Genomic DNA, 16,537 nt, shown 5'->3' with positions numbered 1-16,537 from the left:
GACTCTTAATCTCACAAAACAAACTGGGGGTTGCTGGGGGGAGGTGGGATTGGGAGAGGGGGAGCGGGCTATGGACATTGGGGAGGGGAGGCGAACCATAAGAGACTATGGACTCTGAAAAACAACCTGAGGGTTTTGAAGGGTCAGGGGTGGGAGGTTGGGGGAACAGGTGGTGGGTAATGGGGAGGGCACGTTTTGCATGGAGCACTGGGTGTTGTGCAAAAAGAATGAATACTGTTACGCTGAAAAAATAAATAAAATGGAAAAAAAAATGCAAAAAAAAAAAAAAAAAAAAGAAGTGTGGTCAAACACATAATGTAAAATTCAGTGTCTTAACCACTTTTCATGTGAATATATATATTATTACTGAAGTGTACAGTTCAGTAATAATATATATATTCACATGATTGTGCAACTAAGCTCTAGAACTCTTTTTGGAAAATTGTGAAATCTAATTTGTTCATTAGATTGCCTCTTGATTTTTAGAGGCAGGCGCACCCAACAGGGAAGTCTGAGGAAAGTTGAGGCTATGGCATATGGTTGTGAAAGGTCAAGTTTCCTTAGATATCTGTGCTTCTAAACTGTGACTCAGTAAGAGCTGGGTGTCAAGGCACATGAAAGTATGAAAGCAGTTTTGTTTTTTTGTTTTTTAAAGAAATGAAATACGGAAAAAGGAACTCTCTTGAAGTCACATACTTGAAAAAGAATAGTCATTGTTACAAAGGTGATCATTTCTGTATTGCTTTCAGGTTAAATGACTGGGTTACTAAAAAGTATTCAATAGGCTGTCATTCTTTGGATAATGCCCTCTAAACAGTGCAACAGAACGTTGCCTGCTAGAGTGGGATCCTGCCGTGCCTTGGGAGCGTTGGGAACAGTTGGTAGCACTCTACTTTGTCCACCTGGGGAGTGGGGATGACCACAAGATGATGTCCTCACCGCATCTCAGTCACCTCCTCAGGGGCAGCCCTGTGGGAAGAAGTGTTCAGCTGGGGAGGTAAAAACATTTCCACGTGTGCCATTTCTTAAATGCCTCAGAAACAGGGATTAGAGGCTATTATCACTTCTTTAAAACCTAGAAACAGTTCTGGAGACAAGGAAGAACCTCTCAGTTTGAAAGCTAAGCAGCTTGGAAATCTAGTTTGAAATTAGATTTGTGTTCCTGAATGCCTTTGTGACTCAGTTGTTCTTCTAGTAAGATAGCCTTGCTCTCCACTGGATCAGTGATGGATTCTTAATGGGTGAGAATGAGGGCTCTGTCTTCGTCTGACTAATGAGTCCAGTGAGGTGGGACTTGGAATGCAAGCCTGTTTTCTTCTGGTTTGCCTTGGGTGCCTTGATTGTATAGCAAACCTCTTAATCGAAACTTATTGTCAAACCCTAAGAAGTTCTATTAAGAGTTAGTATTAGAGGTGAGCCTGGGTGGCTCAGTGGGTTGGGTCTCTGCCTTTGGCTCAGGTCGTGGTCTCGGGGTCATGGGATCGGGCCCCGAATCGGGCTCTGTGCTCGGCGGGGAGCCTGCTTCCCCCTCTCTGCCTGCCTCTCTGCCTACTTGTGATCTTTCTCTCTCTGTCGAATAAGTGAATGGAATCTTAAAAAAAAAAAAAAGAGCTAGTATTAGAAACTGCCCCTGATTGCAAATAATGTCTCATTATGCTACTGTATCGTTGAGGGTCATACCGGTCTGTTCTTGACATCTCTTTACCCTTATGGCTTTAGAGGGCACAGAAAGAATTCTCAGTGCTGGGTCTTGCTTTTGTTGCCTGCCGCCCATCAAGTGTATCAGTTTTTTTTGTAGCTTATTTTAATATACTTAACCATGATTTATTAAAGCCTTGATTTTGTTGTCGGTGGTGTATATTCAAACAGCTAATGTAATCACATCAGTATCGGAATGTTTGTATTACAAAGTAGCATACAAGGCTCTGGCCCAAATCAAAGTGAAATTTAGGTATTTCCACTCTATATCTAAGAAAACCTTTTTTTATTTTTTAGTGCCTAAACTTAATCTGCTCCAGAATTGACTGGGTTAAGGACATTGAATTAGGGGCTTATTAGTAAGGGGCTTATTAATCTGAAGGCTTCTATTTATCTATTGTACAACTCATGAACTAGAAGAATGGACTTTGAGATTTTAATCCATGCCCTTTACCTTGTTCTGAGCTACCTGCTTGGCTTATCAAAGTCTGCTTCTACTTAACGTAAATCCGGAGGGAGCTGGAGGCACACATTTACATCTTAGCTAGAGCAAGGCTGGGGTACTTAGGATTGTTTCCTTTAATGTACATTGTGTGTTCTCACAACCCATGGTAGTAATTTGGCAACTGCTCCCCAAATTAGTTTCTATTTGCGGAAGTCATTTGGTTTTTGTTTGGTTAATGCCGGTGAATACTACATGGAAAGGCAAGAGGAGAAAAGAGGGAAAAAAAAAAAACCAGAATCCTTCAAGCATGTAGGGATGTGCATCAAGAATTTCAAAGACTCTTCACACAGATGTAGGGGGGAGGGAAATAGCAAATTCGAAGCTTTTCAACCATGACATTTTCTTCTAATGAAGAGCTGGAAAGCTGTAATTTTGAGACTATTGCAGTATTTTAAATCAGACACTTAGTACATTTTAAAATAGTGGTGAAATGTAAAATTTCTTTCCATCTTAAATAGAATTAAGTATTTTTGGTCGTCATCTTACTTTGATAGTTGTGGGTCTCAGAGTGAAAGCCAGAGCTTCTAAAATTTAGGTGGCTTACGGAAACATCTCTATCTGTTTTCGTGGTATATGAAGATATTTTTGGTCTCTTAACAAAAACAGTGCGTTTTCTTTTTCTAGTCCTTCGCCAGTGACCTTGAATTAATTCTTTATTTTTATGCTTTGCAGTACATTTTTATACCTGAAATTCCTGGTAGTGTGGGCGCTTGTCCTCCTGGCAGATTTTGTCCTGGAGTTCAGATTTGAATACTTGTGGCCATTTTGGCTTTTCATCAGGAGCGTCTATGATTCCTTCAGATACCAGGGACTGGTATGTTTATTAATACATTTTTCAAGTATAAGGGTTTAATTTTCTAAGAAAATCTTCAGTAGCTAATGATTAAAAATAAAAAACAAACTGTCATCAAATCATTATACACCCCCTCCCCATCTCTACCATTCCAGTGAAAAGAAGGGGAGGGCCAAAGACCTTGGGAGGGAAAAAGAGTAGTGAAGGAAGCAATAATTACCCAGTCTTACTCCGAAGTATTTCTGGAGCCTTATCACTGCGTCAGTGATTGGGTTAGAGTTAGAGCAGTGGTTCTCAAACTTTGTGGTCTCTGAGCCCCCCTTAAAGTCTTAAAAGCTACTGAAGATTTCAAGGAGCTTTTATTTATCTGGGTTAGATCTCTCCATATTTACTATATTAGAAATCAAAGCTGAAAACAAATTTAAATGTTTATTAATTTACTTAAAAATAATAAGCCTTTTACATGTTAATAACAATTACATTTTTATGAAAAATAACTGTGTTTTCCAAAACAAAAAAAATTAGAAGATTGACCACATTTTTGCAAATGTCTTTAATGTCTGGCTTAATGGAAGGCAGCTGCATTTTCATATCTGCCTCTGAACTCGGTGGATTGCAAACCACATATCATGTAGCTTCTCAAAAAAGCCACCTTAGTCCTGAGTGAATGAACATGAGAAAGGCACATAACATCTTAATATTGGTATGAAAATGGTGTTGACCTGGAAGACCCACTGAAAGGATCTCAGAGACTCCCCTGCTGCCCCTGGGAATCCCCAGACTATGTTTTGAAAACTACTGGTTAGAGCAAGGGCACAGGCCTAGGCTTATTCCCCTGGTTGACCTGCAGTTCTCTTATGTTCTGTGGCTACACCTTAAACCTGGAACTCTTCTACTCAGAAATCCAGAGCCTCAAAAAGATAGCTTCAGGCTCATGGCCTCTTGGGGAATACCCAATGGTGTGTCCAGAGAAAGGCTGCATTATTAAAATCCTTAACATCAGCCTACTTCTTGCTATCATGATTCACTTGTGTTCCAATAGCCTGTTCTTTAAGAATGAGGCTTTTTAGGAATGTTTTAGGAGGAGAGAGGAGGCTTTTCTGTTAAAGTTCTAGTTGTTCTAGGTAACCCACCTGGGAAGTCCAAATGTACTCACTGCGACCTAACCTCAGCCTGTCCTGGTCCATTTCTTCATGACTGAGGACATGAATAGGATTACTTTTTAATATTGAATTAACCTGTTTTTTACATGGCAGGTTTTAAATGTTCAAACTTGCTCTATAGTCCTCACATGGCAGTTTCAGAGATTTTGTCCAACATGCTTTTAATAATCTGTTTGAAAATAACAAGTTCTAAGATGTGTTTTTAATTTTGTTTTGTTTTTTTCCTTTAGGCCTTCTCAGTATTTTTCGTTTGTGTAGCATTCACGTCAAATATAATATGTCTGCTGTTCATCCCCATACAATGGCTGTTTTTTGCTGCCAGCACATATGTATGGGTTCAGTACGTATGGCACACAGGTAAGTCTTAATGGCTTCTCAGATGGATAGAAATCGTAGATTCAAACTTTTTTAATGTAGTGATTTCCTTGAATACATTATTTAGAGTTGAGTTTAATGTGGACTTTTTAAAAAGGATTTATTTATTTATTTTTGTATGTGTGTGCATGAGAGGGGGGGGGGGGGAGAGAGAGAGAGAGAGAAAGGGCATGTGCGCAGTTGACCGGGGGAGGGACTGAGGGAGAAGCAGGCTCCCCGCTGAGCAGGGAGCCCAATGCAGAACTCGATCCCAGGACCCTGGGATCATGACCTGAGCTGAAGGCAGATGCTTAACTGACTGAGCCACCCAGGTGACCATGTGGACATTTTTAAGTGGCCTTTTCCTAATAGATGATGCCTCTAAAATATATTTTTTTCATTATTGAATGAAAAGTTTAAGCCTTTATGGTTTGACATCTCAATTGTAGACATTTCAATAACCAATTCTCCTTATGAAAATACTTTTTTTTTCCTTTTTCTTTTTTTTTTTTTTTAAGTTGAAGTGATTTCTATTTAGGTAGACTCCGAGACAGCCATGTTCCACATAGAAAAAAAATGTTCCTGGAGTTTCAGCTTTGAAAGGAATGTTTGAGGTCATTTAGTTGAACCCTTATTTGGTATAAGAATCCCCACAGCATCCCTGACACGTAGTGGTTTAGTCTCTGATTGAAAGGCTACAGTGACTGGGAACTCAGTTTTTCAGGGCCACTGTAATAGAAAGTTCTTCCTCATACTGAGCCAGAATTTTCCTCCTTAACACTTTTGACCCAGTACCTCTTGACTGTTTTGGGGGGGCTTTTTTTATCTTGTAGAGAATGTAAGGAGGCTTTCCCCCACAAGTATAGAGAAGTATACAGAACTTTTCCTTCAGATTCAGGGGGTCTCCAGATCATCCCCTCAAGCCCCAACACTGCATCCCTACATTAGAGCCACACCAAAGGAGTGTGGTTTCCCATCCATGGTTAACATTTCTGTAGAGATTTAAAGCACTGTCCTATCCTCTCAGGCCCTCTTGTCTGTAGGCGCAACATCTCTGGTTTCATCAGCTTTGACTTGTATGTTATTTGAAAGACTTCCACCAATCCTGATCTCCCTAGTTCTTAATGGTTTTCTTCACCAAATGCACTGTTTCTGGTATGTTCTGACTGGAGTGGAGCCACACAGTCCTCTCCCTTCTTCCTAAAGCTGTACTTCTACTATCTCAAAGCAGGATGAGATGAGATGTTTTCATAGCTCCAGTCCACTGTGAAAGCCTGAGTGGGATGCATGGGGATGCGCGGGCTGGCTCTCAGAGTGTTACGCTTCTTTGCAAAGCTGCATGAAACTTGATGCTTAGGCCTGGATGCAGCCTGTAGGACTGACCACTGAGGGAGTGCCAGCTCATAAAAGCTCTCTGGAGCGGCATTCCTTCTTCTCAAAGGTGCTGAGAGGCTGATCCTGGCCCATGTAGAAGGCATAGGTCAGCTCTGTTATTTGAAGTACCCACTGTGAGCATGGGTTTCTCCCTCTTTAGCATGCTCTCATATCTGACTTGATTTATCAGCTAACACAACAGTTTCTAAGTCTGCTTTCCTCTAATTAAAGTGATTTTTTCACACTTTAGTTTTTCCTTGTATCTTCTTGTCCTGGGTCTTAGTTTCAAGTGAGTTGCCATCTACACTTGTCATTCTGTTTAGGTCTCAGTTTCTTCTTCTTCTTCTTCTTCTTTAAGATTTATTTATTTATTGGGGGGGGGGGGCAAAAGGGAGAGAAAGAATCTCTAGAAGACTCGACCCTGAGATTATGACCTGAGCCCAAATCGAGAGTCACCACCTAACCTTCTAAGCCACACAGGCACCCCATCAGTTTCTTCTTTGTCTTAAGAAGGTGGAATAATCTAGATAATGTCTAGGGGAACCTTCCAGTTCAACAATCCTGACTCTGATGAACTATAATGATTTCCTAAATTACTTTAATAATGTCTTAGTAGTTTGGAAAAAACAACTCCTATAACTATTAACAGAACCTATTGGGAATGAGTTCAGTGGATGACCCACAGGGCAGCAGTGAAGCTAATATCATGAGTGATACTGGCCTCTCTTTAGCCCTAGGCTCAGAAATGTTGGAATAGCTAAGTTGTGAAGTATGTTTTAATTTGGAATGATTAGTGCTCAAATAAATGATTAGCACTCAAATAAGCAAAACAAAGCAAACTTTGTATTCTTATTGGACCAGACAGATATAAGTACATTTTATATAATTTGGGATTAATTTCTCTTACCACTTGTTTTTTAAAATTCATAAGTTTATTAGGAACGCTGATGAAATTATTTATTACAACAAAAGAATCATTATATCATAAACTTCCTTGCTATTAAGAGGGAAAAAACAGAATACGAAACCGTATGCACAACATGACTCACTTGCTCAAAAATACTTTCAACATGATTTGATTATTTGATAAATGTAGAAATACAGGTATTTTATCTAAAAATTTTTTTCTGTAATGTGCTTATGTTTATGATAACTTTAGAAATTAATATAGGGAGTTAGAGAATATAAATTTTTGAAAATGCATTTTGAAGTGAATTTGAAAATGTCTTATCCTAGGGGTTGCTGTTTGTCTTTGTATACTGTGAAAACGTCCCTTTTTTTGTATGTTAAATCTGTAAGAATGGTTGAGGCCATTTGCTGCCTTCATAGAGCTTTTACCATTTTCTATACTGCAGGGATTAGGTCTAAGGGGACTTAAGTTCTCCTTAGGAGCAGACCCAGTATTATCTCTGTGAACTTGGACCCAATTTGCATAAACTCTGGGCCTTACTTTACTCTTCACTATGATAAGGATGTTGGATCAAAGTTCTTCTTTGTAGTTCCAAGATACTATGGTTTTTCTTTTGTTTCATCCCAAAGATCCTTAGTAAAAAGTCATTTAGTTCTTCAGATTACTGATTTCCCTCCCCTAACTCCCTATTCTCTCTTCTATACCTCGCTTGCCTTAAATAGTCTCAGAGGAGCTCTTTCCACAGTTACTGGACCTCATGCTTATGTAGTCCATTATGTAGTCCATTTTTTTTCATTAAAAAAAAAATCCCATTATTAATCATGTCCTGACACAGATAGACCTAGCCTACAGATTTTGATTCTAAAAATCAATGGAAATTACCTCATTATTTTTATCTTATTTATTCTATATTGCAAGTTGCTTTGTCCTCCGTTGAAAATTGTTTTTATTTATTTATTTTTTTAAAGATTTTATTTATTTGTCAGAGAGAAAGAGACAGAGAACATGCACAAGCAGGGGGAGTGGCAGGCAGAGAGATAAGCAGGCTCCTTGATGAGCCCGGAGCCTGATGGAGGGCTGCATCCCAGGACCCTGGGATCATCACCTGAGCCGAATGCAGACACTTAATCAACTGAGCCACCTAGGCACTCACAAAAATTATTTTTAATTATAAAAGAAATGTAAGCTTATAGTTAAGAATAAAAAATTTCTAGAACAGGGGTACCTGGGTAGCTCAGATGGATAAGCATCTGCCTTTGGCTCTGGTCATTATCTCCAGATCCTGGCATTGAGCCCCTTGTCTGTCCATCTGTCTGGCTCCCAGCTCAGTGGGGAGGCTGCTTCTCCCTCTCCCTCTGCCTCTCCCGCTGCTTGTGCTCTCTCTCTGTCACTCGAATGAATAAATAAAATCTTTAAAAAAAAAAAAAAGTTGTAGAACAGAAATTAAATGTCAGAAACATTTCTTTGTACAATAACTCATTCTCCAGAATTTATTTTTTTTTTACATATCGTGTTAGTACAGATCATTCTTTGAAAAGCTGCATCATATTTCAGTATACAGATTTACCATAAACAGTTCTCTGTTGATACACATTTAAAATGATTCTACATTTTTTGCTATTAGAAATAATAATATAGGGGCGCCTGGGTGGCTCAGGTGGTTAAGCCTCTGTCTTCGGCTCAGGTCATGGTCTCGGGGTCCTGGGATCGAGTCCTGCATCGGGCTCCCTGCTCGGCGGGGAGCCTGCGTCCCTCTCTCTCTCCATCTACCTTTCTGCCTACTTGTGATCTCTGTCTTTGTGTCAAATAAATAAATAAAATCTTCATTAAAAAAAAAGAAATAATAATATAGTGAATATTCTTATACATTTATTCCAGGGCTTTTTTTTTTTTTTTTTCCTGTAGAGTAGATTCCCAGAATTGGAATTTCTGGGTCAAATGTATAAGATTTTAAATTTAATTATACTGACAAACTGCCTTCTTAAAAATGTTGCCCCACTTTATATTTTTGCCAAGTATGAGAATGAGCCCTTTGCAAACCCTCCCTATATTACCTGTCTTTTAAATTTTTGCTTTATCTGATAGGCTAAAAAAATGGAATCTCTTTTTTGAAACATTTGTATCTCCCTAATCAGTCAAGTTGGGCATCTTTTCATATGTTTTTAGCCATCTATATTTTTCTTTTATAATTTGCAAATTCTTTTCTTCAGTTGCCTTATTAATTTGTAGGAGCTCTTGGTATGGTAGGAGCTCTTGGTATGACTCCTTTCTTTTACATATTGTAAATTTTTTTTGCCAGATGTTTGTCTTTTATTTTTGTCTGTGATTCCATCGCTTCTTTTGTCAGATAGAAGTTTTCAGTTTGGATCATATTCCTTTTTTTTTTTTTTAAGATATGTTTATTTATTTTTGGAGAACGAGCTAGAGTGTGGGGAGCAGGGTAGAGGGAGAGGGAGAGACAATCTCAATCAGACTGTGCTGAGCGCAGAGCCCGACACGGGGTTTGATCTCTCCACCCTGAGATCATGACCTGAGCCAAACTAAGCGTCAGACACTTAACCGACTGAGCCACCCAGGTGCCCCTGGATCATACTGTTTTTTAATTAGTTCGAAAGTCTTAATGAAAGTTACTGTAGTTGAGAGGACAAAGTGGTGGTTGCCAGAGGGAAGGAGCATAGGGGGAGGGGCAACATGGGTGAAGGGGAGTGGGAGGTACAGGATTCCAGTGATGGAATGAATGTCGCAGGAGCAGAAGGCACAGCATAGGGAATATCCCAGTGATATTGTAATAGGCTTGTGTGATGACAGATGGTAAGTACACTTGTGGTGAGCACAACATAGCATATAAGAGAAGTTGAATCACTATGTTGTACACATGTAACTGATGTAACATCGTGTGTCAACTATCCTCAAAAAATCAGAAAGCTACCGTATTCGAACTTGTCTCCCAAACAACCCATCTGTTACGTTAGTTTAATGTATCACTGATGCTTGTCTCTCTACTGCTTTCCCACAGAAAGGGGAGTGTGTTTGCCCACAGTGTCCCTCTGGATACTCTTTGTTTATATTGAAGCAGCAATTAGATTTAAAGATCTCAAAAATTTTCATGTAGACCTTTGTCGTCCATTTGCTGCTCACTGGTGAGTATTATGTGTGTTCTTAATCTGTAAGTCAGTTCAGTGTGTTCAGTGCAGAATGCTAAGTTCAATTATGAGTTTTTTCTTAGAGCTTTTACAAGAACCCAGAAGACAACATAACATAGTGGTAAAGAGCGCGAGCCCTCTGTTCAGGCAGATGAGTGTTTGAACCCCAGCTCCTTCCCCTAACAGCATTGTTGCCTCAGACCTGTCACCCTCTCTAAGCCTTAGCTCTCTCACCCGCGTATTAGGAACCTATCTTGTGGGGTCATGGGAAAGAGGAAATAAGGGGATATATGTAAAATATGTAACTTAATTTCAAGCACAAAGGTGTCTGATAGTGTTATTTATTTTTATTATAATCAGATAACGATTCTAAAATGCCTCGATGAAATGTATGACTATTTCATGATGCTTAAATGAACTGACTTAATTTTTGCTAATATTTATGGCAGAAACCAAAATAAAGAGAATCAACTAAAAAGATACAGTTCCTATTATTTTAAAGTCTTTTCACAGGCAAGTGAATTAAATAACTTGTTCAATAAAACTTGTCACTTTAAATTTGTAGTGGGATCACATTTGGGCTAATTATAATTTATAAGTTTGAATGTTAATGAAGCTTACTATGAGTTTTGATAGGGTTGCAGAAGCTTTGAAATGGTATTAGACAGACTGATGAGTTGAATGAAAATATTTCAACTTTTTAATCCCAGAGGTTAGAGTTACAAGTGCAGCAGGTTTAACTTGGGAGTGTAAAACAAATATTGGCACTGATAACATCAATACTTATTTAAATAACTCTTGAAAAGGATTTATGAACTGATTTTTCAGGAACAGCTAGTTGACAGTACCCCTCAGGCAGCAAGAATAAAGTAGTCACCTGAATGTGACCCTGGCTGTGGCATTAAAAATGAACACATGTCCCTTTTGATTTTCTAACACTTACAGTGTTCACTTATGCCCAATCATAAAATCTCTGCCCTGTTCTTAAAAGCATACAGATGCCCAAGTTCTAATAATGCACAAGGGAGTTTGCCGTTAATCAAAGGCATTAGCCACTATATCCAGCAGTCACTGGGTTAAGTTCTTGAGCTGGTTTGAAGAATGCCAGAGTCTGGTGGGCAGCCTCTAATGGTCCTTCTGCTCCCCGCGGGTGTGTTCTGTGTGCTGGCTGCCTCTCATTTCCACAGCAGACATCCCGTATATGTCTATGTTTACTAAGTGCTCTAATACCATCGTCATCGAGAATTTCTTTATTTCAGTCCTGGGTGTCCTCATGTGCTTGATGCATGTGTTGTTTGTTTTTGACTGGCGATAACTGGCTAGATTTTCTTCTCTCTAGTATTGGGTACCCTGTGGTGACTTTGGGCTTTGGCTTCAAAAGTTATGTAAGCTATAAAATGCGATTAAGGAAGCAGAAGGAAGTGCAAAAAGAGAACGAATTTTACATGCAGCTTCTCCAACAAGCTCTCCCCCCAGAGCAACAGATGCTACAGAAGCAAGAAAAAGAGGCCGAGGAAGGTAGGTCTTTACCCTGAAGTTGTGTTGGCTCAGTAGATGAGTCATTATTTTGTCTATCAGTAGAATTTTTTTTCCCCTGGCAAAGTTGGTAGGACTTTGGAAAATGACCAAGGATTTTCCTGTTTTCTAGTGTTCCCTTTCAGGGCCGTTGCTTTGTTTGGTCATGAAGTAACAGGGTGTGGGGGTTAACTACCTAGTGCCCAAAGACCATGTGCTTTTACTATGTTTATTTTATTTTATTTTTATAGCTTATTTTATATTTTAATATTTTATCTGTTATAAATATTTAAAAATATTTATTTGCAGTAGCAATGTATATGTATAACTCTGTGAGCTTGTAATCGAGGCAGGCCAAGAACCAAAGTAGAAGCAAGATCGAGAGGTAGAAACAATTGTTTTATAAGTTAAAATTCTTCTGAATGGAGCAGAGGTGGGTAGGTCCCATTCTAAGTGGTTCATATGATGCAAGATGGATCTTAAAGTGAGCTTTTTCTAAGAGGATCTCTCTAATGGGCATAGATCCAACTCAGCAGATGGATTGACAGCAGGATCAGTTTTCTTTGATTTGAGGGTTGGAAGTTTAGAGTCATGTTTTTAGTTGATATATACCAAACTCATATTCTCTGTATACTGCAAAAATATCTCTTCAGGTAGACTTGGACAAACTGGAATGTGTAGACCTCATACAGAAAATTATTGTCACGTGGTCTAATAAATGACACAGATTTCTTATTACCTTAATGCTCGCTCAAGAAAAGGATAATGCCCTATATCCTAATATCACACCTCTTCTTTTGTTTCATGTAATCGCTGTCTTTTCAGTAAAGTTATTAAAAGTTTGGTTAGCGTCTCTTAAAATACGGCCTCTTAAGAGTCTGACCGGCCTGTGTCCTCTTCATCCCAGTGATAGGCAAGTTGGATCTGACTGATAAGTATGACTTAATTATAAAAGCCTCATCTTCTTTTCAAGGCCAGAACTATAACAGCTTGGTGTTTATAAACGATGGTGATTTTCTGAATATGCAGCTTCTCAAATTTATCTGGATTTGCTTCTTGAAGTTAGCGAGATGTGGTGTTGTTACTGCTTCTCAATGAGTTTGCAAATTGATATAGTGAGTTTCTAACCATCGATAATGCAGTTTCTTGACTCAGTCTGTGCTGTGGTTTTATACAACTAAATATTCCGGTGTGGGTTTTTTGTTTGTTGGTTTGTTTTTGGTATTGTAGCAGCCAAAGGATTGCCGGATATGGATTCCTCGATCCTTATACACCACAACGGAGGTATCCCAGCCAACAAAAAACTCTCCACAACTTTGCCAGAGATAGAATACCGAGAAAAAGGGAAAGAAAAGGACAAGGATGCCAAAAAACACAACCTTGGAATTAATAACAACAATATTCTACAACCTGTAGACTCGAAAATACAAGAAATTGAGTATATGGAAAACCATATCAATAGTAAAAGATTGAATAATGATCTTGTGGGAAGTACAGAAAATCTCTTGAAAGAGGACTCATGCACTGCTTCCTCAAAAAATTACAAAAATGCCAGCGGAGTTGTGAACTCATCCCCTCGCAGTCATAGCGCCACAAACGGGAGCATTCCTTCCTCATCTAGTAAAAATGAGAAGAAGCAAAAATGCACGAGCAAGAGCCCCAGTACACACAAGGACTTAATGGAAAACTGTATTCCTAATAACCAGCTAAGCAAACCAGATGCACTGGTAAGGTAAGTGCGTGCTGTGTCTTTACTGCCACTTTCCAGTAAAGCTGACTTGGGTCCTGAAAAATAGATACTTCCATACGAGCCTGTAGGACGTGTTTGTGATCAGATACTGTGACTGTTAACTCTGTGGGATTTGACATTTTAGTGTTCGTTTTATGTGGCTTTGTCGGTCCCCTGGGGCCACTGTCCTGAAGCATTGCCCAGCTCTTTCCAGTGTTGGAAGTAAGAGGTGACAGTGATTTCTTTGCATGTTTGACCAATTTACATGTAACTTGATTCCTCCTGAGGTGTTGAGAGACATACCTGTAGTCTGGTCCTTTTCTGTTTGCATATCCAAAGTTCTTGTGGCACAGACACACAGCGAAGAGTCCATGTCCCGTGCATGCACAGCTCTTTGTCGGAAAGGTACAGAAGGTGGGGTGGGGGAGTGTGGAGAAAGTTGTCCTTACTACCTTGTGCTTGCTTTTTGTTAACTCCACTTAAACTGTGAATTATCCCCCAGGTAACTGTGGGAAAATTAGGTTTGAAAAGTAATTTCTAAAAATCCAGTAGGTCAGTACAACATTAGACTTAAATTTTAATCAGATGTGTTCCTTTCCCATCTTTAAGTAACAGAATAACATTGTTGTATTACCTTGACTGGCTCAGCCTTAATTTTTCTCTGTTTTTTATATTTTCTAAAATACACATGTGTTCCTTTTACTTCGTATCTTTCAATCTGGAGACTGGGATCTGAACTGGAGCCTTTTTTATGTGTAATTCAAGAGGACAATTATAACTCCCTCCCTCTGCTAAGTTATCTTATATCCCTTTTCCTTTGGCTTAATTAAGAGCAGACAATTTATCCTAGGAGGCAAGGTTTCCAGCATTATAAATTATATGAACTAGATTATTAATTTGTCTTAATTTTCTGACTGGCAGCTAGATTAAGGGAAATATATTTGGGTTCTACCGCTAAAGGCTCTGGAGGTTTCTGGGCCCCTGGCCACTTGCAGAAGCGCCCATGCTGGTGATGCTGCCAGGCTAACATCCACATGTGTTCGTTACGACATTCTGCGCATGAGGCCCTGCAGAGGAAACACTCAGCAGAGGACCCTCTCCAGGCACCCATGGGAGAAAGACCCAATTAGTTGACCTTCTATTTCAAAGGAAATATCCCACAAATTTACTATATACTCTAAACAAAACATGTGCCCCAAGCTTTTTAACATCCTATCTCCTGCACAGTTTTAATAATAGCAGTCAAGGCAAAACAGTTTTCCTCTGTTTGGTTTTGCAGAGAGGGCAGACAAGGCTCAGTCTTGTGACAGCATCTCACGTGGGCCACAGTTGCAACGTTGGTTGACATTACCCGACCTGCCTTTAGTGAAGAAGTTCAAGGACTCAGATGGCCAGTTTTCCCGTGTGCGGGTCTAGCGCCCCCATGCTCATTCTGGGTTGTAGGCCTCTTCCTGTGGTCGCTAACGTGCACTCTGATGTGCCTTGATCTGGAAGGCCCCAGAAATTACTCTGTTTTAGGGAATACCTGCTGTCAAATACATAAATAGAAATTATTATATTTAAATAATTTTATGGCTTACATAGGATATTGTTCAATTTCTAACATATTCTAAAAAATAAAGAGATGATATAAATATCCGACAACAGGGAAAAATTTTAAATAAAATAGGGTCCATCCATTTGATGGACTTTTAATATAGACATTACCAAATCACATTTTTGAGCCATACTGAACAATACAGGGAAGGGCTCATGACATAATAATGAAGAAAGTAGAAAGCAATTTTATCAAAAACATCTTTTTTTCCCCCTCATAGGCACAGAAAAATAACTTGGAGGGAATGGAACTAAAATGATAACAATAGCTATTGCCTCATGATAGTATTAGGGCTTTAATTTTTCTTTTAACTTTCATGCATTTTCCAGTTTTTCTAAGATGAAAGACAGTGTAAGTTTATAAAAAGAAGAGTATGTGAGCAAATTATTCAGCTTGGTTGTAGGAGGCCTTATCACAGTTCCTCTTGCCCTTCTTGGCTATCTCCCATTTCCTCTTGTTTGACTTCATGTGTGCCTTGATGGATATTAGTAAGACTATAACTGATCCAAACCTGACATGTTGAGTTGTTAGCTAGAGAAACGGGTTGTTATTTTAAGATGGAGAGGGGCTGGATGCAGCGCCCCACAAGGCTCCTGATGCAAACATACAGTGTGTACACGAGCCCTTTGCTACCGCAGACACGCCCAGGATTGTGTGCTGGCCAGGCTGGCTGTTGGGAAAAGACTGATCTACTGCTTCCTGTTTTATAAATGTGCTTTTTTTTTTTTTTAAATCCTTGAAAAACCAGTCCTGTATTATTAATAGTAAATTAATTCCAAAACATTCTGTAGGTATCATTCTACGCGTAATGCGGCTGGGAACTGCTACATTCGAGGTACCCGTTCTGTGACTTTTGGTGGAAAAATTCATCAGTAACACTTTCAAAGAGAATTCTTTTAGATCAGTGTGGCTGTAAAAAGGTTTGACAGCCATTCCTTAGGAGGAGCAAGTAGACATTCAGGTCTTTTCTCCATCCCTCTGAGCGCCATGGATGCTCTCCAGGGTGTGTAGACCACAGGCTGGCAAGCTACTGCTCACAGGCCAAATCTGGCTCACTGCCTGTTTTTGTAAAAAATAGTTTTACTGGAACACAACTACACTCATTCATTTATGTAGCGTCTATGGCTGCTTTTTTTTTTTTTTTTTAAAGATTTATTTGTTTATTTGAGAGAGAGAAAATGCATGCGTGTGGGGCAGGGTGGGGAGGTGCAGTGGGAAAGGGAGAGAGAGAATGTCAAGCCGACTCTCCACTGAGCTCCGAGCCCAAAGTGGGCTGGATCTCCCGATGCTGAGAGCATGACCTGAGCTGAAACCAAGAGGTGGAGGCTTACCACCGCCCCCCTCACCAGGTGCACCGCATCTGTGGCTGCTTTTGTGTTACAGTGGCCATTGAGTAGCAGCCACAGAGACCATATGGCCTATAAAGGTGAAGGTAGTCACTGTCTAGCCCTGCACAGAAAAAGGATGCTGATAGTCTGCTAAGGTTAGGGAAGGTGGGGGAAGGTGGGACATTGGGAATAAGTGTTTCCTTTAGGATCCTGCCCAGGAAGAGATTGGGAACTTGTGAAAGCCAGTCCAGAGTCCCCTTTTTGTTTGAAAAATACATCTTACAAAATGACCTGATTTCTGCCAGCTTGGTTTTTGAGCTCTTTACCCAAGATGTTTAGAAACAGATGTGTAATGTGGGTAGCCAAAATAGTTTTTAATTCTGACCTGAGAAAAATCCTAGATAAAAACGGAAAAAGCAATGAAGAAG

The 16,537-nt window shown here is 39.6% G+C and overlaps 1 protein-coding gene across 1 annotated transcript in view; it reads left to right on the top strand.

Annotated features, from left to right (window-relative positions):
• Positions 1–16,537, top strand: part of MACO1 (macoilin 1) — a 64,163-nt gene that overhangs the window by 14,316 nt on the left and 33,310 nt on the right. Inside the window, exons 2-6 of the mRNA XM_046016422.1 lie at positions 2,876–3,017; positions 4,390–4,516; positions 9,814–9,937; positions 11,280–11,458; positions 12,686–13,187. Coding sequence (XP_045872378.1) covers positions 2,876–3,017; positions 4,390–4,516; positions 9,814–9,937; positions 11,280–11,458; positions 12,686–13,187 — 1,074 coding nt within the window. The remainder of the gene's footprint in view (positions 1–2,875; positions 3,018–4,389; positions 4,517–9,813; positions 9,938–11,279; positions 11,459–12,685; positions 13,188–16,537) is intronic.

Source organism: Meles meles, chromosome 1 (genome assembly GCF_922984935.1).
Source record: "Meles meles chromosome 1, mMelMel3.1 paternal haplotype, whole genome shotgun sequence".
Classification (NCBI taxonomy): domain Eukaryota; kingdom Metazoa; phylum Chordata; class Mammalia; order Carnivora; family Mustelidae; genus Meles; species Meles meles.
Note: the sequence above shows the minus strand (reverse complement) of the source record. Positions and strands in the feature narration are given on the sequence as shown.